Consider the following 22,775-nt stretch of genomic DNA (forward strand, 5'->3'; position numbering starts at 1 on the left):
AGTGCTGCCGGTCCCGGTCCTGGCCCTGGGCAACGTCCCGGCGCTCTGGAGCCCGAGTGGGAGGCCTGCCGCTGAGCCTTGGCCCTGGAGGGAGTCGCCCTGAAGGCGAGCAGCCGTGTGGCAGCGGGACTTCGCCTCGCCTTCTGTCTTTGTGACACTCAGAGCTGCCGAGTCGGCGCGCCCGCCTCGTCCGCCACCAGAGAAACTGGAATGTTTTTCAGATTGCCAGCCAGGACCCAACGATTATCTGTGCCAGTTGCATTTTTTTTCCCCTTTGTGTTGTGTCGCCGGTGAAAAATCCATTGAGAATGACGCTGAAGGTTGCCTGCACAATTGGATGAAAGAGTTGGTAACTGGTATCCTGATACACTGATGGAAAAAAAATGGATGTATTGAACTAAAAATATCAATGTAAATGTAAATATCTGCTTCAAATGGCTAATAATGAATCTGATAAATGACGAACAGGGCGGTCTTGACTTAGTCTGCGTGTCATTGGTAAGTGTTTGTGGTTGAGAGATGGATTGCAGAAATGTATTTGAAGCTGGATAGTGATGCTTCAGCATCAGTGTTTGTTGTTGCTGTTATTCTCCCTCGTCGCCAGTGATCTGCTTCGGGGCGTGGGGGGGGGGGGGGTTGGTGGGGGTTGGGGGGGGTTGGATCTTAGCTGATCCCCATTTTCTTTTGTTTGGCAGTCCTGGCAATACTGGCGCTAAATGTCGGTGAACCGGCTCAGTCCGAGCCGCGCCCCGTCCCTCCTTCAAGCCTTTTGTCGTTCTCCCTTCTCACAGAAACCTGAAATAATCAAGCCGCAGTAATTAGCCTCACTTGCCGCATCGTAATTGGGGGCAGGGGGAGGTTGCTCAGTCCATATTTTTTTTCCCTCCCCTTGTTTGATAATTGCAGACTTTAGAGCGCCCTCTCTCTCTCTCTCTCTCTTTTTTTTTTTGATCCTCCTCCGCTCAGTCCCATCGACGCCTCTCTTCCTTCCTTCATGCCGTGGCTCTTGTGCCTTTCATCAGTCATCGGGAGCGCCGGACTTTCCCCCCCCCTCTCCCTCCCCCTCTCTCTCTTTCTCGTCGACAGAGGGGAGAGTTCATGTTGGAAACCCACTGTCTATTCCCTATTTGGGTTTTCAGCGCCGTCAGCCTTCCCGCTGCCTCGGCCATGAGAGCCCCTGACACTGTCCAGGTCCGTCCTACTTGGCAAGAGGCAGAGCTACGGAGAAAGGCAGAGTTTATTTCCTGTTCTTGTGAATCATATATCAGTACAATTCCCCTCTGTGCTGTTTGGCAGCGACAGAATGACGGGTGTCATTTATCATGCGGACTGAAAGAGGCTGTGGGAAAAGGGATTTGAATTCTTTCTGGAAGTGTGTGGACTCTCCTTAGTGGTGAATCATTAAACGGAGGAGTTTTTCAGCAGGGATATGAGTAACTCGGCGCGTTGGTACTTTGTTCCCCCCGTTTCAGAGGCCGGCTGAATCATTAAATGTCTCAAAAATAAGATTTACTACTTTTTATATAATTTGTAAAGGGAACTGGGCATTTCATTTGTAATTGGGGATTTCATCCTGCTGAATCCATTAAGTCCTTCCTCTGCCAGTGCTTTTTTTTAAATTTTTTTTTTTTTTTTTTTTACGAGCGATTTATATATACAAGCCAATTTGAATTTACAAATTTGATTAAGGCCCGTTTGTCCGCCCCTCGTTGTCCTGCTAAGCGATGACATTTCCGTCACCAGCCGCGCCGCTTTCCCTCGCTCATGCCGACTGGTGTTTTAAGATTGTGCTTTATAAACATTTTGCCTTCCTCTCGGATCCTTCCTCTCACTTGTCAGGGACAGTTACCGTTTCGCACACTTTGAGTCGGGTGATCAAAGAAGACGACTTTTGATAGGCTGTCACCGGCTCCTCAGCTCGCTCCGGCAGAAATAAACGCGTCAAGCTTTAACTTATCCTCACCAAAACATACTTCGAACCCCCCGCTGCTCTAATTGAGTGCAACTCCCAGAAACCTGTGAACACACATGCAAAACTGAGTGGATCATAAATCAGGCGTCTGCAGACAGCCGCTGCCCCCACATCCATCCCTTTCCCAGAGCCCCCCACCCCTCCAGAGGATACACTGCTTTCCACAAGCTGCCTGGAAATCAACCTATTCTTTATATTTTCGTACCCATCGTGCAGACTTTTAGTTGTTTGTTGTCTGATCCACTCCCCCCCTCCTGTGCAAGACTTAGTTTAAAGGTCCAACGTGTAAAATTTGGCCTGATTTATGATTTTTATACTTGTAAAAGCTTCATACACTGCCAATAAATATATTAATGAATGTGTCTTCTCACAGCACAATAAAAGTCATTGGGTTTTCCTACCAATATACATATATATAAGAAAATAGATAGAGCGAGGGTCTTAATCCCAGTTAGTTGCTATCTTGCGGCGCCATATTTCTAAGGAGGCCTGGTGAGGACATTCAAGTCACCGTTTCGTATTTAGGGCGAACGCTCACCTCCTCAAATAAAATTAAGTCAGAGGTGGACAAGCTTTGTGTTAGGGTTAGGCCACCGTAGTTCACAGGCAAGATTGGGAGAGGTAGGGTGAGCGACAGAGTGCTGCCAATCAAACAGGTCACCACTTGATGTCGCTGTTTCTTCTCAGAATCTCCGAATATTACACACTGAACCTTTAAGCTCGAGGTGTAACAAAGCGACTTTTCAGGTTCCTCTGAGTGTCGGAATCTGTTGCGAACCTGCCTTTTTTGTCTGCGAGACTGCATTAATAACACGTGGGTTGAGGGTGTCACGCGTTATGGTGTACCTGCAGCAGGGGTGGGGGTGCGGGTGGGCACTGCACAGGTCTGAGCCGCTCTCCCCCGTCTCCCGCAGAGAGTTAAATCTTGACGTTTTGTGAACCTGAGCGGCGAGTGCGTGACCTCTCCCGGAGGCCCAGCAGTCCCGGGCCAGTATCTTGACATGTTAGCCTGCCACCGCCTGCTTAGGAAGAGTGCGGATGCCCCAGAGGTAAATGAAAACATTTGGTTCTTGCCAGACCTGTTCACGTCTCAGCTGGGCCACATGAGCTGGCAGGTGACGCGTGTACAGGGGGGAAGGAATCGGAGACCGCGGCGGTGGCCTACTTCTTTTCTCCCCAGCGTGAGGCCACACAGGCCACAGCCCAGAAACACGGCCCAACGTGTTCTCAGCTCAGGAAACAGCCCGCAGAAAGTGATAGAGGCTGACCTCCATCCATCCATCCATCCATCCATCCATCCATCCATCCATCCAGGAGCGATTCAGCCCCTTCAGTCCACGTTTGGTACATGAAAGCTCTTGTTGCAGATTCTTAACCGCTCATTTTCCAGCCGTGTGCCTTTTCCAAAATGTCCTTTTTTTTCAGGATTTTTTTTCAGAAAGAGACAGGACATTGTGTCACCATCTCGCATCAACATCTGCAATTACTAGCCCATCCCCATCTGGGTCCCTCAGGGAAGGAACGACTGCAATTAAAAAGCTTGGGGCAAATGTTAATTAGGCGAACGGCTTGAAAAATGAAAAACAGAGAATGTTTCAAAAGATTTTCACTTTTTAACCTTGCACTTCCATTCTTTTCCGATGCCTGTTTGCTAATTACGGGGCAATTTCGGCGAGACAATGCTCTGCTTGATTCTTGGGCGGAAGCGCCGGTCCATTTCATTGCGTGCTCAAAGATTAAATATAGAAATGCTGATTTGAAGGGGACTGCAGTATCCACTCCTGGAGCTCGGCCGGCGCTAAACGCTGCCGGCAAATGTTGGGATGTTGAGAAGTTGTGGTGGAGGGCGCGGCAGTTCATCGGGTTATTAAATCAGAGGGTGGAACAGGCCAACTTCTGGCCATTCCCGTGATTGATGAGCCAAGCTTTATTTGCTGAGGCGGTGTGTTTGTTCCTGTGTAATTGTCTACCAGATGGCTAAGCTAAACTGCTCTTAAATGCCTTCAGACCTGCAGGGGTCCCGGGTCTTAACATTTTCTCTGCTAATGACATTACGCCTGCAAACATCTCTCCCCTTAACTTTTCTGATCTCTAATGTCGAGCGTCGTGAATGGCTCCGCAAGGCATTTATAGCGCAAATGATTTCCTCTGTAGCCGCTCTGTTTTTAATTTGTACAGAGCGGATGTGTTTTTTGAAGTGGCTCCGTCTGTAAAACCAGGAAATAAGCCCCGCTTTCAACTCGAAGGGAGATGAGAGCAAGGGGCTGTGGTGGGAGGATAGGGTTTGGGGTTAGGGGTGGGGGTGGGGGTTGGGAGGAGGAGGAGGACTCCGGTCTACCTGTGAGGAGTCAGATTGGAGGAGAAAATGGATCTAGGTGGCGGCGCGAGTCATCAATCACAGCCCCTCAAGGGGAGCCGCAGCTAAAGCTGCTCTGAAGTGCGATCTGTCAGCTGCTCCCATCCAGCCGGGGGACCAGAGAAGGGGGCCGTATCGCCGCCCATCAGCTCACACGCGGCACACAACTGCCATGTAAACATGCGCCGGTGCTACAGTGAAAATAACCCCCGCCCCCCACCTCCGCCTCCTCCTCCACCACCACCGCCGACCCACTTCATAAGTCTTACGCTCGCACGTTCTTCTCACAAGCGGTCACTCGGCGGTGCGGCGCTCTCGTTCCTGAGCGTTCTTCAGTTGCTGGGGGGTGAGTCGGGTGGTTGGAGGCGAGGGTGGGGGTAGGATGGGGAGGGGGGCGTGTTTCCGGGTTCCTGCGCTTCCTCTAAAAGGTTTTTTTTTGTTGATTGTTTCCAGCGGAGGCGTCCCTCCCTCCCCTATCTTCCCAGCAGCCCCCGAATGAAGCCACCAAGTGCTTCTCTCTCACAGTCGACGTCGCCCCCGAACCCCCACTCCCCACCCCACACCCCACCACCGCCGCCCGTCGATACCTCTCAAGATGGATAGTTGCTCTGCATGCTTATTGATTCGGCACAGGCCAGAGATATAAGTATCATTTGTCATTTCTGGAATTATTTGGAGTCCTAGTTAAAAGCCAGAGTGGTGGTGGTGGAGGTGGTTAGGGTGGGGGTGCCTCGAGGTGGGGGGTTGTGGGGGGCGGTAGAGAGCGACTTGTCGCGGGTTTTGATGAATGGCTGCACGGGTTTTTGGTTTTTTTTTCTTTCTTTTTTTGTTTTTTTTAAACTGCAAGCACCGGGGCTCTTTAGCTGCTCTTTGCTTTCACCGTGGTCCAAGTTAAACAATGCAATGGGAATCAAGGACTGAGTAGCACCGTCCTGTCACGTCACAGCGGAACGCGGCGAGCAGGGTGGTCCGGGGATGAAGAGTCAGGAGGAGGGAGGAGTGGAGGGACGTCTGCAGGCTGCTCCTCCGAGAGACCCGGTCGGCCGCAAGCCGTCACTGACAGCCAAAGATCACGCCAGGATTTGACTATTTAGAATTCACAATCCACAAGAGTAGCAGATGTTTCCTCTTTTTTTCTTTCATTTTCAGTACCAGGAGCTCTGTCACGTCCCGTGTGACCCTGATGATGTCCAGGATTTGGCCACTGGCCAGAATCAGACTTGGCTTCATCACTGTATGGATCATCTTTTAAGACCGTTTAAGATCAGCGTGAGCCACTGTCCGCTATCGACAGAGACCCCTTTGGAGTTCATTAGGCTCTTAGGATTCTTCCAGCTGAGGAGTTCCATGGCGACGACAACATTCCTTTCATTACCTGTTTGAAACAAACAAATTGTTTGTTTTGTTTTTTTGTTTTTTTTAACGTAACGCTACCTTACTTGAAAGTTGGGTCGCCGTATTTCTCGGAGTTTGCCTTTTGGTGGGGAAAGTGTTTAACAGAGGAACATGTTTAACAGCAACAAAAGAGGAGCGCGGAGGAACCTCAGACACATGAATGACAAGTAATTATTTCCCTTGTCCATCAAACCGTGTTTTGATGCGGGGATGCGATCAAACATGATATGAACAACTCGGAGCCTTCAAATGAAAATGACTCTCGGCTTTTTTGTGTTGCGGCGCCACATGAATCATTCATGAACACGCACGCGCGCGCGTTGAAGCCTCTCTCTTTTTTTTTTTGCGCGAGTTTAATACTATTGCCACGTCTTTTCAGCGGCCTATGACCATTGTGGTTCCCTCCCATTCCGGCTTGCCAAAACGTCTTCCCGCAGCGGGAGACGGACGGACAGAGACGCAGCTTTGTGTGTCTGTTCCGTTTTTTTGGTGGCTGAATAAAATCCATACGCTGAGAGTTGACCTACTGGAAGAGGGGCGGCGCTCGGGCCCTGCTGTCATCGAGCAGGCAGCCAGTAGGGCCTCGGCAAAGAGAACGGAGGCCCGCTCGCAGAGGAAAGTGCAGAACAGACACCCCAGTCAAGACGAGTGCGAGTGGAGGATTAGTCGATCACTTGCCTGTTTTGACAATTGATGAAACAAACTCTTTGTTTCATCTTTTAATCACGGCTCCTCTGTTGTTTGCTTTCATTTTGATTGTCAAAAGAAAATGCCGGTTGGAGCCTCTAAATGTGCAGATTTGTTGTTTTTTTCCCTCTTTGTCATTGTTGACAGTAAATGGAGATCTTTTGGATTCTGACTGTTGGACAAAGGAAGTGATTAAAAGATGTTATTTTGGTTTGTTCTGAGATATGAACATTTCTCTGTTTTTTTTTTTTTTTTTTCTTTTGATGGCATTTGGAAATTCATCAAGAATGGAGAAGGGATATTTGAAATAGTGTAATGCCTTGAGACAATACTGTGTTCTAATGGGTCTAATGAGGGGAAATGGTTGAAAGCCGGCCGTCATTCATGGGAAAGTTTCTGTGGTTGATGAAACAAAGATTCACAAATGCCTCTCATGAGGATTTCTTAAATCATGCATCCTTTTCCCCTTTTGTGTAATATTTAGTAGCATCTAAAAATTAGTTTGCAAACACTGTAAATGTTTTTTCAGTGTTGATCACACGTGTCATTCATACCAACTGACGATAAAACTATGATCCGCCATCTTTTATTATTTACTCTATTTGACGGTTAAGTTTAGTGGCTTTTTAGAAATTATGTTCTGTTTTTTGTCGGGGATCATGGTGCCTAAAATATTATTCACCCTTTTAAAGACCCTCCTTTCACAATGTAAGCTGAGGGGCTCCTTTTGGACCCCTACTGATATTTGACACTATATTGCAGAAATCCAGTTGGATTCACAGCAATCAGGGTGTTTCGTTTTGTTCTATAGGTAACTGTGTTTTTAAACAGTAGAGGACATGGATGAATTACTGACATCTAGTGGTGGGGCATCTATCATTAAAACAACAAAAAAGCAATTTCTGAACATCTTGACACTCACACTGATCTTTGAGTTGCTAATAATCATCCTTACAGCAGTCTTACGGTGCCGCTGCTCTTCTTCTTCTTCTTCTTCTTCTTCTTCTTCTTCTTCTTCTTCTTTTCCTGCCTTTTACTACACAGTGTAATAAAAACACTGTTAACGATTGATAGTGTTTTTTAGAAACCCTCACAGCAACACGCTGAACTTTAAAGACGAACACACTCTCGCTACGCCGTGTCTTGAAAGCTGGCTATTTGCATTAGTAGGGCAGCCCTCTCCATTTTGTGCTGCCAGAGCAGCCAGAAGACAGACAACAGAGGCCCGGCTTAATCCCTTTGGAGAACTAGTGCATGAATTGATACATCCTCCCCTCTCGCCGCCGTCCCTCTCCCCTCTCGCTAATGTCTTTCCTAGAACTTGAACAAACAGCCTGTGCGTGTAGGACACACGAGACAGATGTTTAGGATTACTTTCACCTCATTGCTCCATTGTATGCACTTTAAGGGTGCTCAGCTGATGTGGAATGCCACTCATGCAGACTCCCCTGCGCTCCGACTGGGCTCCTCCTCTTTATCTAAGTGCCATCTGCAGTCACGACAGAGCGGCACGGCGTCTAGACGGGGATAGAATTGTTTTTGTTTTTTTTGTTTTTAATTCTCAATTCAAGTGAATTATTTGCCTTTTTCTTTTAATCAGTACATGTAAAAAAAAACAAAAAAACGTCTGAAACCCCCTTTTTTGTTGTACAGAGCAAAAAAAGACAAGAAAAAAGGGAAAGGAAAGTCTCCATCCTCTGTGAATGTGTGTGTTTGCAGATGTAGAAACAAATGGGCCTGAGCCGCGTTGATATTGTTGAGGGGTGACATTATCTCTTAGCAGCGCACTTATCTAATCTGGCTGCCGTGGGAAGCTGGAGGAAGTGGCTGTGGGACAGAGGCCGGGGATGCAGCATCTTTAATTACCATTGATATCGCAGTGGAGGAGGAGGAGGAGGAGGAGGGGGGGGGGAGAAGAGGGATAAAGGAGCATATCCGGGGGGGGTGAGGTTGGGGGAGGATGGGTGGGGGGGGGGCAGCTGAGCCGAGAGAGGGAGAAGACCCACGTTCACTTTTTAATTAAGGCTCCGTAGTGTAACTCGTCAATGTACATTATTGGAAGAATGAACGTCAATGCCATTGCTTTTTCTCCCCCTCCTTTATCTCTGTCAATGATTCAAAGACATGATTTATGGTTCGTCTCCGTCTTTCAGGATCATCCATCAAGCGCCGGCTCTGCCGCAGCGCCACCCGTTGTAAATCATTCTGAAAGCCTGTCACTCATTTCCATTAACCGTTCCTCTGTCGCTCTGGTCTCCGCCTCCCTCAACCTCCTTTTTTTCCCTCTCTCTCTCTCTCTCTCTCTCTCTCTCTCTCTCTCTCTCTCTCCTCCTCCTCCTCATCCTCCCCTTCCTCCTCCTGCTCCCCCTCCCGCCCGGTGCACAACCTACAGCCAAGCAGGGGTATCAGTTCCGTTCCGCTGCTTCGTCCGCCTACCTTCTTTTCAATAAATTAACCATTCACCCCCCCTCCTCCCCCCCACCCAACCCATGCAATGAATAAAAGAGAAAAAGGCCCCTCGCTCGTCTGCAGTCGGCACCCACTCCTCCATTACGACTGAGCGGCGCTACAAATGTCACACCACTGACTTGTAGGCTAAATGAGGATATAGCGCCGGGAAATAACATGTTTGTTGCAGTCTTGACTTTTTTTTTTATTACAAATATATATTTTTTCTTCCGCAGTAATATTTGAAAAGCCTTGATGTGTTTGCTCAGCGGTGCGGACGCCGCACACAAAAGCTGCGCCGCTTTTATTGTGTTTTATTGTGTTATCGTAGGTGACTCCCGAAATGGAAAATGGAAAAAAAGCCCAGAAATTAGCCCACAGTCGAAGCTGGCGGTGACTCGCGCACGTTCTTCCTCTCTGAAGCCTCGAAAACTCTCGACTTTTAGGCTTTTAATGCAAACAATGTTACGTTTGTAATTGTTCTTTGTCTTGGGGGGCAAAACTGAGTGGGCAGTGTTGCCACTAACTGCTGCTGGGCTTGTGTGTGTGTGTGTGTGTGTGTGTGTGTGTGTGTGTGTGTGTGTGTGTGTGTGTGCTGGCGGTGGTTCAATTACAACCGCTGACAATGGCTGCAGTCCTTAACCAGCCGTTATAGAAGCAGGTCTTATGAGCAGAAATAATTGGCTCAATGGAGTGACTGTCAATCTCTGGCGAATGTTTGATGTGGCTGCTCCGGGGAGCCCGATTCACTGGCTTCTCCCTCCACCCCCATCCCCACCCTACCCCCCCACCCCTCCCCACCCCATCCTAATCAACATGGAGGAATCAGCGCGGCGGAATGCACACAAACAGCAGGAAAAAAAACAGCCAGTTTCTGAGGGGGAAAACTTTCAACGTGCCGGGGTGCCAACACATTTCACTATTTGGGCGGCCATTGTTCTCAGAATGGGCTGTCAAAGTGACAGTGCGGCGCGCCAGGCAAATCCACAAGTTTGCACTTCTCAGAAGAACAGCGGGCCACCTAATCATTCAGCGCAGGGCTCTTGACAACAAATTTGCCATTAAAACGGATGTGAATGTGGGAGGCGGCGCGGCTGTTCCCAAGCACCACCCCCCCCACCCGTTCCCCCCCGCTCCCCGCCGCCGTCGCTCATCCCCGTCCCGTCCCGTCGAGCTCCAGGTTCCCGGTGGCCTCGCCTCACGCTTTTTATTCTTTCCCCCCTTTTCTCGCGAGCCGCCGGAAAGTGACAGCGCCGCGCATTCACTCTGCGGCCCTCGTTGCATTTAATGAAGGGAAAAAGTGGCAATTTTACTATAGATGAACTTGGAGTGTAAGAAGAAGTAGGGAGGGAGGAGGTGGTGGGGGGGGGATACAAATAAAATGCGCCTCCCTTTGCGAAAAAGAAAACTGCTTGTCCAAGGAGAGCTTTGGCTGGAGCCCGTCCAGGATCTAATGAAAGATCCATAACAGGGACGGACGGAGCAGGCGGGTGGACTCGGTGAAATGCAGATTGTTTTAATAGAAGGCGCGAGCCGTCTCCTTCCAGCTGCACTATCAGATTAATCACGGACCCCGACCTTGATGGAGGGCTGTTGTTGTTTGGGGAGGGCCAGTGTTTAGGGTTCATGCAAAGTTTATGACATGGGGACTGTATGGGCTGCATACATCGGCCCATCTCTCTAGGGGGAGGGTGGGAGAGGGGGTAGTGTCGGGGGAGGGGGGAGCAGGGGGGCTAAATGGAGCCCGGCCCGAGGAGCAGGAAGGGAAGGAGGCGAGCTGCCGGCTGCTTTTTGTGATACTAAAAATGTTTAAAGCAAGACGCAGGTAATAAGGCAACAGGCAACCACTTTTGAAGGTCTGGTGTGGAACGTTAAAAGGGATCTATTAGCCTGGAATGGAATTTAGAAAAAAAAAGCATCTTTGTGTTCCAGTGTGATTAAACAGCAAAAAAAATCTAATACAACCGCCTGTAATAAACGTTTACTTTATTTTTAGTTTCCAGCGAATCCATCGCTGCATCAGGACATTGGTCGAACGTGCTTGGGTTTACTTTTTGTTATTTGACCCTGAAAACTTGGAATAATAAAAATAATAACCGCCAGAAAAAAGGAAGAAGAGAAAAAAACGGTTTACAAAACAGAAAACAATGACGGCGGTGGAATTGAAAAGCACTTTACGTAGTCCAGGGCCAGTGGGCGTGGAAAACAAACGGCATGTGAGCCCATCATACCTTTCACTCAGTATCTCATAAAAGCAGAACAAAGGACTTGTGTGTGTGTGTGTGTGTGTGTGTGTGTGTGTGTGTGTGTGTGTGTGTGTGTGTGTGTGTGTGTGTGTGTGTGTGTGTGTGCGTGCGAGGCGGTGGCGGCAGCGGCCCTTTAAACGGTGGCCCACTTTCCTTCCCGCTGCCACGCAAACATTCCTGACTGACATTCAATCAGGGAAATTTGAACCAACGCAAGATGGTCTTTTATTAGCGCCGCCCTGTTTGCTCGACTGGTCAGCTCCAATATGTGCGGCGCTTTCCCTGAGTGGCACCGCTGCAAAGATGACGGGCTCCGCTCCCCTGATAAGGGTGAATGAGGGGTAAACTGCTATTCTGCAGAAAGGAACCATCAGACCTCATCATGTCGCTCCTGCAGAGAGAGAGAGAGAGAGAGGGAGAGAGGGAGAGAGGGAGTCATGTCACGGGCTCCTCGCGGACCGAGTGACAGAGCGGCGCAGTGGGGCCGCTTCCCCTCCTGCTCCGCTGGCGGAAAACAGGACGCAGCAGCGGCAGCAGCAGCAGCAGCAGCAGCAGCGGCAGCAGCAGCAGCCTCCCCTCTTCTGCTCCACCAACTGGAACCCTGCATCAGCCGGGGCAGGAGAGATCATCTATAATCTGACAAATATACACTCAGGCTTTTAAGCCTCTTCACTTGTAACGTCACCCTGCACGCTGGACAAATTGTTTATATTTTCCTTCTCCCTGTTAGCGGAGGAGGACAGAAAGGAGACGAGCCCCGTACAGCATATTCACTTGCTCGTCCTCCCTGTTCCCCCAACAAGTTCGACAAGAATTTCTATTTCTATTTTTTATTGTTTTTTCAGGATGTGTTTGTTCAGGTCTGAAACTCACGAGCATGTGATGCATCGTGGGTAATTTTCTGGGAAGTCAGTATTAGTTGAAAGAAGTGCTTTACATGTATAAATGTATGTTTAGACACACTGCTCAGATAAACTGTATGATGCCCGATGTGGATGTTTGATTGGTTGACTGTCAAAGTTCCTGTGTGTGTGTGTGTGTGTGTGTGTGTGTGTGTGTGTGTGTGTGTGTGTGTGTGTGTGTGTGTCTGTGTGTTTGTGTGTGTCTGTGTGTGTCCAGTTCCACGACAATTACTGATATGTCCAATTCCACCTGATACTATTGGCCATTTCTTAAAATAAAGCAAACCTCGTCCATTGTCCATGAAGAACACTTTTGGATCGATGAAGAAGAACTTTGAAACATTTGGAAGTCTTCATCCATTCCCCGTCGTGTTGTTTTCTCTGTGTTGTAATCGATGCTACACAAACCTCCACCTGGCTCCGTGTCGCTGCACTGCTGACGGTCCGGGGCGGCAGGGATGGGAGTGTTGCACCGATCAGTTTTGGGTCCTCGCCCCCCCCCCAACCACTACCACCACCACCTCCCACCCACCCTGCCACTGCTGATAGGGGACCCTTTGGTGAGATGCAACACCAGGCGGGGTGGCGTGTTCAAAGTTGTGCCGCTCTTGGGTGGCGGAGTGCAGACTGCGACGCTCTCCCGCCGCTCGCTCCCAATTAGGCGGCAGAGCGACTGATGCGTCTCGGAGCAGAAGCTCCTAGTCGGCATCAAAAGGAGCAGCGGCGCCACCGGTGACATCACAGAGGCGAGGCGAGGCAGGGCGAGTCGCTCCTGGGCGTCCTGACGCTGGCTGAGTAAATGCAATGATTAGCATCCGTTGCAAAAAAATGCAAACACGCGCTTCTCAGAAATTCCCACATTTGTGCCGTTGACGTGAAGAAAGCGCGTTTGTGAAACTCAGAGCAAACAGGCAGCGAGGGCGGCGTGCGCGACCGCCTGCCTGCCTTTATTTATTTATTTATTTTTGCCTGCGTCGCTTTGTGTTTCTCGGCCGGGCCGGCTGCTCTCTCCAAAACTTCTCGGTGCTTTTAGTTAACAGAATGTTGGTGGCGAAAAACATTTTTTGATTAATTGCCATAATTATTGTGATCATTTTTGCCCAAATGAACAGCCAGATGGCAGGATATGGTGTCATATTTGCGATCCTATCATATTAATCTGGCTCCGGGTCCGTCTGAGCACATTGTGCTGTTTGCTGTGCTCACAGTCTGTCCTTTTTTTTTTTTTTCGGAGCGGCGGGCTTTTTATTTGATTATATTGGACTATTAAATATTAAAGTTGAGGGCGTATGAAAGCAAGGCATTTATCTGCATGAATAGCTCGTGTTTAGTGAAGTACGTAATGCGCTTTAAGTAACATCTCCTTCATGCATACAAAAATTAACGTGAGTGTCTCCGTCTCCTGGTTCTCTCGTCGGAGCCTCAGACAGATCAGGCGAAGCCACTTTGCGGGGGTTTCGCTGCCGCTTTCCAACCTGCTTTCCCTTGTAAAAGCTATGAATTGGACTGTGTTGGAGTCCCACGATCAGTGTACCGTAAATAATCACTTGACACTAAATACAGCAAGAAAGAAAGGGTTTTTTTGGGGGGGGGTTTTGACGCGATTGCAATAAAATAATGGGCCTGATGGGAACCGACTGCAAGTTTCCACTCAAACACGAGTCAGAACTCTTTCATTCCGCAATATCAATTAACCCGAAGATAACTTTTGTCGTCGGGAGCAGTGCGCGCGCGGTTGTTCTCTTTCTACTCTGCGGTGTCCTTGGGCTGAGGGAGGCTGTTTCTTGACAAGGAACAATGAAGTGAGAGGTGTTTACAGATCTTTACAGATGGCTCCGGGGCTCAGAATTAGCTCCTCCGCCGTTCCTCATGTGATTCGGTTCACGCTTTCAAACTTCAGATGTGTCATCAAGACTATCATCAGGATGTCTGACAACGTGCGCCTTTGATCTTGACGTGCTCCGCTCACTGAGTTAGTCAGATGTCACCGTCAAATATTAAACCCTGTGACACGTGTGTCTCATTCTAATGATAGCTCGCAAAAATGAAAAAAAACAACAAAAAAACAACAAAAATATTTAATACATGAAAAAAAAAACACGTTGCAGGCACAAACTAGCGGTGCAAACTTTTGGAGTTATCATTTTGTACTTTTTGACTGACACTTGGTGCCTATTTATAACAGCGCGACAAGCGCGGTGACTAAGTGTTTTAAAAAAAAAAACAAAAAAAAAACGCAGACACAATTAATTGGGCACGTTGCTCACATGTCCATGGAAACTGTCAGGAGGAGGAGAATGATGCCTGGAGCGACGCACTGGAAACTGTTCAGTGATCCTGACCTGCGTCGTTCTTCCAGCGACCGCCCTCTGTCTTTTCTTCCTGTTTTTCCTTCCTTTCTTTCTTTCTTTCTTTTTTTTGGTGTGTCCTCTTCATGGCATAAATCCGGGCAGATGAAAATGTCACGGAGCAGGTTCATTTTGCAAAGAGGTTTTGATTGCCACGTGCGCGTAATTGATTGTTCCAAGGACAGGGGGAAATCTAGAAATGTCATAACAGTCCTGCTTAGGTTGGTGCCACCGCTGGGCAATCAATGAGAAGTAAAAAGGGATATTGATTTGCGCGCAGCAAAAAGTGTAGCTTGAGACAACTGGAGTGGTCTGGGGGAAAGTGGCACAGGCGCGCAGACCTGTCAGCGGCACCTATGAATTACCCAATCTTCTCTCAAGATAGAGTTACCGCCGATTGTGGCACAAAGTCCAGCGCAGGGGTTGTGTGTCCGTCCATTAGCCGAGCCTCCTCCGCCGGCTAGCTCAACTCCCAATACATCACCTGTCACATTGTTGAAGGAAATGTTCGTCTTTTAGGCAATAATTGATGACCCCCTTAAAAAAAAAGAAAAAGGTTCAGTTGTGGCATTTTGTTCAAAAACGCTGAAGTTCTGCGGCTGACTTGGCCCCAACATGTGAGAGGATATCTGTGCTTTAGATTGAAATCCGTCATTAAGAGGTATAAGGCATGTCATTGAAGAACATGCTGCCATGACTGTAGTAAATATATACTATATTTCTGCTGTTCAGCTTTTCTTGATGTCAGTGGTGTAAAAAAATTTGGCTCAGAAACAGGCCCCCACTTCTGTAAATCCAGGTCTCGCTATGCCAAGAGTCTGTTCTAACGGATAAAGGTTATAAACACTTCAGCGGCCTGATTTATGATGGACACCTCAGGTTTTTTGACCTTTGCATATCTCAGTCTGAAGATATAAATTTGTAGTGACACAGATTGGAGGCTTTACAGCGGTTTATGACATGCTAAATCTCAGGCGAGGCGTGCCAGCCTCTTGTTTCGTAGGGCTAGTTAGGCCCCGCAGTCGTTTGGCCTCAGAGACACAATTTTTCACCGCAGACATTTTCTATTTTTCTTTCTTTTCTTTTTTTGGGGTTGTGAAAGGAAAAAGAGAAAATGATCCCGCTGTTTGGTACTTTCCACTCAATTTAGGCTATATGCACCAGTTTAACCACCATATAGTGGTACCTTTTCGATAAGGGTTTAGACTTAAAAGCACCACCCTATTCAGCTGCATTCAAATGAATCAAAGTTCTGCCAATGAGCTTTTTTGCTGTTGGCTAGTTCACTCAATTTCTCTTTTAAAAAATTCCATTTTATAATAATCTTTAATACACAGACAGACACACACACTCACCCTTCACACACACAGACACACACACACACTTGAACTGAAACATCTTGTAGTGCTGCTGAAAGTGTTTTATCTGTCTATGTTACAATGTTGTCCTTGAACCTGGTCTTGTATTAAAGTGCAGTCTGGCATGGCGGCAGCACCGTGATAGACGAAGAAGCAGTGGAGCTGAGCTAGAGCCGCTACGAGTGGCAGAGTCAGACATGCAGCCGGGTATCTCGGAGTGATCCCTGCCACAAGGTTAATTGGTGCCTCTGGATGTCTGCTGCTTAGGCCATCTGATAGAAAGGCGCGGAACAGCAGGAAGGGCAGCCGCTAATCTCCGCGCGTCGCCTCCTCGAATACCACGATAAGACGCCAATATTCACATGAGAACTGATACAACTACTTGCAAGTGGTTATTTCAAGGAAACACCACTCATCTCGTCTTCTTGAAAGGGCCCATTTATCTTGCCGATAGAGCGTGCAAAACTACGTGCGTCCAAGAATTTTAAGTCGCATCAATTATGAAGAAAATGGCTTTTACATGGCAACGACTGGAGGAAATGTCCATCCCGCCACTTTGGTGTGCCAGCACCTCAGCTTTAGTGATGGCTTTGAAGGGAGAGGACATCAACTGGGAGCATGTCATGGCCACTGGTGTTCTCTCTACACTGTGAATACTATATACAGTGTACGGCCATAAATAAAACATACCTCTGTGCTTGGGACAACTCTCTCCCTTGGCATCAAGGGTGTTTTGGAGGCCATCGAGAATCTCTCCTGGCCAATCAAAATATCCCTCTTGCGGTGGATCGCGGCTCTGGGTTGCAAATGTGTGCATGTGCGTGCATGTGTGTGTGTCTGTGCAGGCTCTTGTTCGCGAGCCTCCATTCTCCATGTTTGTTTTGAAAGTCCGAGTCCCATCTCCATCTCCATCTCTATCCATTAGCTGGCAGGCAATTCACCTCCCGGGTGCCTCTTGAGGCTCTTGTAAAATATTGATTGAAAAAAAAAGTTTTATTTTCAGAAGGAAAAGAAGGGAAGACGCTCCGTCAGCCGCCCAGTGTGGGACCCCTGAGTGCTCAGCTTCAGCCGTCCCCACATTGAGTGCCCTCTATTCAGAGAAGAAATATTAACCACATGAAATGCATAAGTGCCCGGACAGGGCTGTTATGTCCTATTCATATTTAACTCAGAGCGCATCTGCCACATCTCTCCCAAAATGCACATTTTCCGGCATGACTACGAGGCGGAAAATATCTCAAATATGTGACAGGACTGACAAACTGCATTTATTGCAGTGTGGCCTCCAAAGATATGCGAAGTTTGGTCGCGATATTGCTGTGTGGGTTGTCGGATGTTCGATTTTTATGTAATCTGGAATAGTTATTGTCGTAGTGGACACTTTCATCTGCTCTAGCTCATAAGACGGGGAACAGACCCTGTAGCCACATGAAACACCCTCTGTGCTGATTCAGAGTCGCGGCTAATTGGATGATGGGAAATATGTCAATTAGAAATACTGTTGTTTAATTATGTGTTAATTGAAGCAATAATGTTTGTTGCTCCATGAGTTGGGAGAGTGAACAGGTGAATAATGGAAAAATTAATTGCTGTTTATTAGGCTGTCAGGGAAAATATAATGATGTGACAGATTGCACGAGGGGCTTTAATTTGAGGTCTTTAACATTCAAATGTAGATCAGCTTTAGTCATCAGCACCCACATGAACAACATAGTTGCAGTTTTGCTAAATAGCCAAAGGTCTTTAATCTTTGCTAACGCTTTTTTTCTTCCTTAGTTAGGGCTTTTCAACTCTTGAAATAGCAATGCAGGACCTTAATATGCCTGAGTTTGCTTCTGGCCAATTCCTGCATGTAGCTCCAAGGCGCGCCGAGGTGTTATTGAGAACAGAAGGCTTGCTTTTTGAGGCATCCATAATCACGCCAGAATAGGTCATTTACAATAACACTTAACAGGCCCCAGAAGAATCAATTCCCTTTTGTCACTCAGTGGCAATGATTGCTGTAAACATCTCAACTTGAGGCCAGAAAAACCTTGGGCACAGCACTAAGTCAATGGCCTGTCGTGAATCACATTATGCTGTTACACCAGCAGCAGTGTGTTAGTAAAGGCATTACGTCCAGCCGTAATAGCCAACCTCCCTTGGCACTAAACAGCCTCCAATGGCTTTGTCTTATATGGTCTCTGAAACTTATCAACAAAAACATATTCTTGATTCGTTGATGGCTTCTCGAAATATCACAACCTGGACCCTTTGAAGCATGCATACATTCATGTCTTTGTTGTTCGACTCTGCTTTAATGCCGTTATTTTCCCTGTGTGTTTGCTTTTTCCAGTGTACATGCCCGATGAAGACGGCGTCCTTCAGGATCCCATCGCTGAGGCTGAGGGAGAGAACGACACTCAAACTGAAGAGGAGTGCTCGGAGAAGACCAGCCCCAAAGTGTCCGAGGACAGAGACCTGGACAACAAGAGCACTAATACATACAGCAACCAGAACTCTCCCATTAGTGTCCTTTCCAATCAGGAGGCCGAGCTGGAGTCGCGCCTCAGTGACAACAGTGACAGACTCTCCGACTTCAAAACCTCCTCACCACCTGAGAGCCAGGGCAACGATGAAAGCTGCAGCTCCAAAAATAAAGAGGAGAGTGCTGGCAGCTTGGAGAAAATGAGGGCAGCCTATGCAAACTTTCTCTCTGATTCCTATTGGACGGGGATGGGAGTAAACTTGAAAATGGGCAAAACCACCAGCAAAGCCAACTGTGACAGCACCAACGGTGGCACCAAGAATGAGTTCGACTGGCACCAGGATGCACTCAGCAAGACCCTGCAGCAAACGCTCTCCCCAAAGCCTCCCTCCAAGCCGAACCTCTTCAGCTCGGTCCACCTGTACAGGCAATCCACCAAACCCTGCGGCTCAGTGTTCACAGGAGCCAGCCGATTCCGCTGCAAGGACTGCAGCGCTGCCTACGACACTCTTGTGGAGCTGACGGTTCACATGAACAAGAGTGGACACTACCAGGACAACAACAACAGCAAACAAAGCAATTCGTCAGCTTCATCCTCCAAGTCGAGGAAAAGAAATTTACACGACATGGAAGGGAAAGAGGACGCACAGAAAGTTTTGAAATGCATGTTCTGCGGCCACTCATTCGACTCGTTGCAGGACCTAAGCGTCCATATGATAAAAACTAAGCATTACCAAAAAGTGCCTTTGAAAGAGCCAATCCCAGTGATCACACCCAAGTTGTTGCCACCAGCAAAGAAACGGGCCTTTGAAGCGGTGAGACCATGCTCTCCTGACTCCACCACTGGTGTGTCTGGGTACACTGAGGCACAACGGGCTGCAGCCATCTCCAGTGCCAATAACAATCGCTACGGCTATCAGAATGGAGCAAGTTACACTTGGCAGTTTGAGACATGCAAGTCTCAGATCCTCAAATGCATGGAGTGCGGTAGCTCGCATGACACTCTTCAGCAGCTCACCACACACATGATGGTCACTGGACACTTCATTAAAGTCACAAACTCGGCCTCAAAAAAGGGCAAACAGTTAGCACTCGACCCCCTGGCCATAGAGAAGATCCAGGGTTTGGCTGAGCCTGGTGCCAAAGATGCAGAAGAAGAAAAGGCATCCCCGAAAAACCTGTCACCCCAAAGCAGCGAGAAGGAGAGCCAGGGGGAAGGGACATCAGATAAAATGGAAGAAATTGAAGCTAAAGATGACAAGCAAGATGGTGAGGATCAAAAGCCAAGCAATGGGGCTTTTAAGTACCCGTATCTCCGTGAGGAGGATCTTGAACAAGACTCGAGTGGAGGAGGGGACATTCTTAAATCTTTGGCCAACACAGTGGCCTCTGCCATCAATAAAGCCCAGACAGGGACGCCGAGCTGGAGTGCGTATCCTAGCATTCACGCAGCCTATCAGCTCTCCGGCATCATCAAAAACACCCATCTGCCTGCGTCCCCGCTCTCTCAGCTGAAGCAGACTTTTAACCACAAGCTGAGGCCAATCGCCCCAAAGGGAAAGTTATACCACGGTGCAGTGGGAGCTGAGGCTCCCCAGGGACAGCATCAAAACACGGACGTCAAAAATGAAAAGGTTGGCATTAGCGATGGTAAAGAAAGTCAGGACATTAAGTTTGATCTGGTGGAGAATGATGACAGCGATTGTCAGGATGATTCCTCTACCTCTTCAAAGCTTGATGCAGACTGTTTGAATGAAGGCAGTGATGTGATCAAAGGGAAGTTGAGCCCAGACTTCTCAGACAGAGGCAAGACACCCAGCCCCTCTGCAAGCAATGGACGTAGCACGACTTCAGAGCCTCTCAGTGACACCCCGGCTGTACTTGGCATAAACCCTCTCAGTGCCCTACAGTCTGTTCTCAACAATCATCTAGGCAAAGCAAATAAGCCCAATAACTCAGGAGTAGATAAACTGTCTGCTCACAATAAGTCAATTTTTGCTGATGTTAACCGAAGCAGCGAGAAGTCAGCTCGGATGCATGGGAACGCCGTAAGAAACAGACCCAGCAACGCCTTTCTCTTTGTGAGTGATGACCAGCCGATAGATCTGACGAAATCCAAACACAGCAAGCAGAGCGCGCTGTTGCAGCCTTCCACCCCCATGCCGCAGAAATATGCCCTTTCCGACATTGCAGACATGGTTAAAGTTCTCCCAAAAGCCACAACTCCCAAGCCGTCTTTACCGTCAAGGATCCCGACGATGAAACTGGAATCGGACGTCAGGCGCTTCGAGGACGTGTCCGCTGAGGTCTACTCCGTCCACAAGCGCAAAGGCAGACAGTCAAACTGGAATCCTCGCCATCTCCTAATCCTGCAAGCGCAGTTCGCCTCCAGCCTCTTCCAGACCTCTGATGGCAAATACTTGCTGTCAGACCTCGGCCCTCAGGAACGGATGCACATCTCCAAATTCACCGGGTTGTCCATGACCACCATAAGCCATTGGTTAGCAAATGTAAAATACCAGCTGCGAAAAACAGGCGGGACTAAATTTTTGAAGAACATGGACACGGGCCACCCAGTCTTCTACTGCAACGATTGCGCGTCTCAGTTTAGGTCGCCCCCCATGTTCATTTCTCACCTGGAGTCCCATCTGGGTTTCCAGATCAAAGACATGTGCAAAATGCCAGTAGAGCATCAGACGAAGGGAGAGGAGCCCGAACTGTCCAAGGCCCTCAGTGTCAGAGCCACCGAGGTCCTGGCCATGGAGGAGGACATTGACGCCAAGTTCAAATGTAAGCTCTGCTGTCGGACATTCGCGAGTAACCACGCGGTCAAACTCCACTTGAGTAAAACTCACAGCAAATCCCCCGACAACCACTCACAATATGTGGAGATGGACAAGGACTAATTGTTGTCACTCCTTTTACCCCCTTTTTACTTAAACACACGGGTCGAGTATTTCAACCATGTTTCTTTTTTCTTTTCTTTTTCATAAGCATTGTGTAGTGTGCATCATTATGACGTTTTAAGCATTTCATGGAGTGCGGCGAAGACACACTGGTTAGGAAATGATCCACAATGAGATACTTTTTGCACCCTGCTCAAATGCATCACCAGTAATGAAATATATTACTGCTTGAAGAAACATAATTGCTGATGTTTGCATGCGATAGCCCAGGCTATGACTACTATTTATTTGTATGATATGTCAAGTTTCAATTGTACTTCAAAGGCAAAAATAATAATAAAACTAATTGTACTTTAAGACTTCTGTGAGACAGCACACCCATGTAAAGCTGTTGAAGCAGGTAGACTGACACGTGGCAACAACACATGAAGACCTGTACAGTGTATTGCTATGTAAAGATGTTTTGTGTTGCAATGAAAACAAAACAAACGGAAAAAAGAAGCGCAAGAGAGAGAAAAAAAAAGGCACTTTAATAAATGTTTAATCACCAGTAGACTCGGATTCTGTACATTACTCAAAAGCAATTAGGATATTTCACATGTAAATATGTTTTAGATGCAAAAGCAAACAATGTGTGTCAGGCGTGGAGGACAACAGTGAGGCAGACGATTCATGTGATACCTGCACATTTTTTTTACCTATTCAAATAAAGAGTTAACATTTGATAACTTGCTTGTGAATCCTTCTTTCCCTCCCAAGTGGTTCAACTTTAGTGAGTGTTTATTTTTAACCAACATACTTTTTGGGGGCATTTTATGTATCTAAACATAGCCATAATCTAAACATCTACAAAGTTTTTCATGCTATTTATGGTAAGATATAATGGATTTGGTCAGTGTATTCTTCCCAAAATGTCAACAAAAAAAAAATTATTATCAGGCAAGGTTTATCTTCATATCGTGATTATTTTGAATTTGCTACCCATAGATATAAATATTATTTCTTGTTCAAGAGGTTGAAGGCTGAATTGTGTTCAGAGTTCTAGAGTTTCAGATGCATGTCAAATAAAGTTTGGCAGCATCATTTTGTTTTTCACTCCAGAAGCAGTAAAAATTCCAGAGGCCTGAAATAATGAAATGTTCCGTGTGATCAGAAGATGAATGCAACGTTCAGCCCGTATCAAAGGACTGTGACAGTCGGAGATGCTCTTAGAGTGACTTTAGTTCAACTGCACGTATCTGTCTCTGCAGAATCTTACTCAGCTTTAAATATGATTTAAAAAAAATATATGGAGTAGTGGTAATAAAATGAATATGTAACATAGCTATCAGTATCTGCGTTGCTACTAATTATTAGATTTCCCAGAAATAATTAGTGTTTTGGGGGAAGAGCAATGCTTCCACTTACAAATGTTGCAATTAATTCCCAATGAATCCCCTGTCTTGCACGCAGCTGCACAGTTTGTATTTCTGTCTGAGGACAAAATTGAAAGATAATGAAGCTACCAGCAGTGCCAATACTCTAGAACTCATATTCTTTGGATGGAAAAGAAAAAAACATTATTTTTCCCTGCAAACGGCAATGAAATTTAGCAGGAAGCGTGGGGGAAATCTGACCACAGCAGAGAAGAAGCTCCTCCTGTGTTCCACCTGTCTGTGGAATCCGAGTGTGACGGAGGACCGCTTCCCCA

At 47.5% G+C, this 22,775-nt stretch overlaps 1 protein-coding gene across 1 annotated transcript in view; it reads left to right on the plus strand.

Annotated features, from left to right (window-relative positions):
• Positions 1-21,638, plus strand: part of tshz2 (teashirt zinc finger homeobox 2) — a 44,331-nt gene extending 22,693 nt beyond the window's left edge. The window contains exon 2 of the mRNA XM_076042018.1: positions 18,048-21,638. Within this exon, the coding sequence (XP_075898133.1) occupies positions 18,048-21,085 (3,038 nt within the window). The 3' untranslated portion in view covers positions 21,086-21,638. The remainder of the gene's footprint in view (positions 1-18,047) is intronic.
• The last annotated feature ends 1,137 nt before the right edge of the window (positions 21,639-22,775 follow it).

Source organism: Nelusetta ayraudi, unplaced genomic scaffold (assembly GCF_046127955.1).
Source record: "Nelusetta ayraudi isolate G7.1 ecotype Tasmania unplaced genomic scaffold, CSIRO-AGI_Nayr_v1 ptg000070l, whole genome shotgun sequence".
Taxonomy (NCBI): domain Eukaryota; kingdom Metazoa; phylum Chordata; class Actinopteri; order Tetraodontiformes; family Monacanthidae; genus Nelusetta; species Nelusetta ayraudi.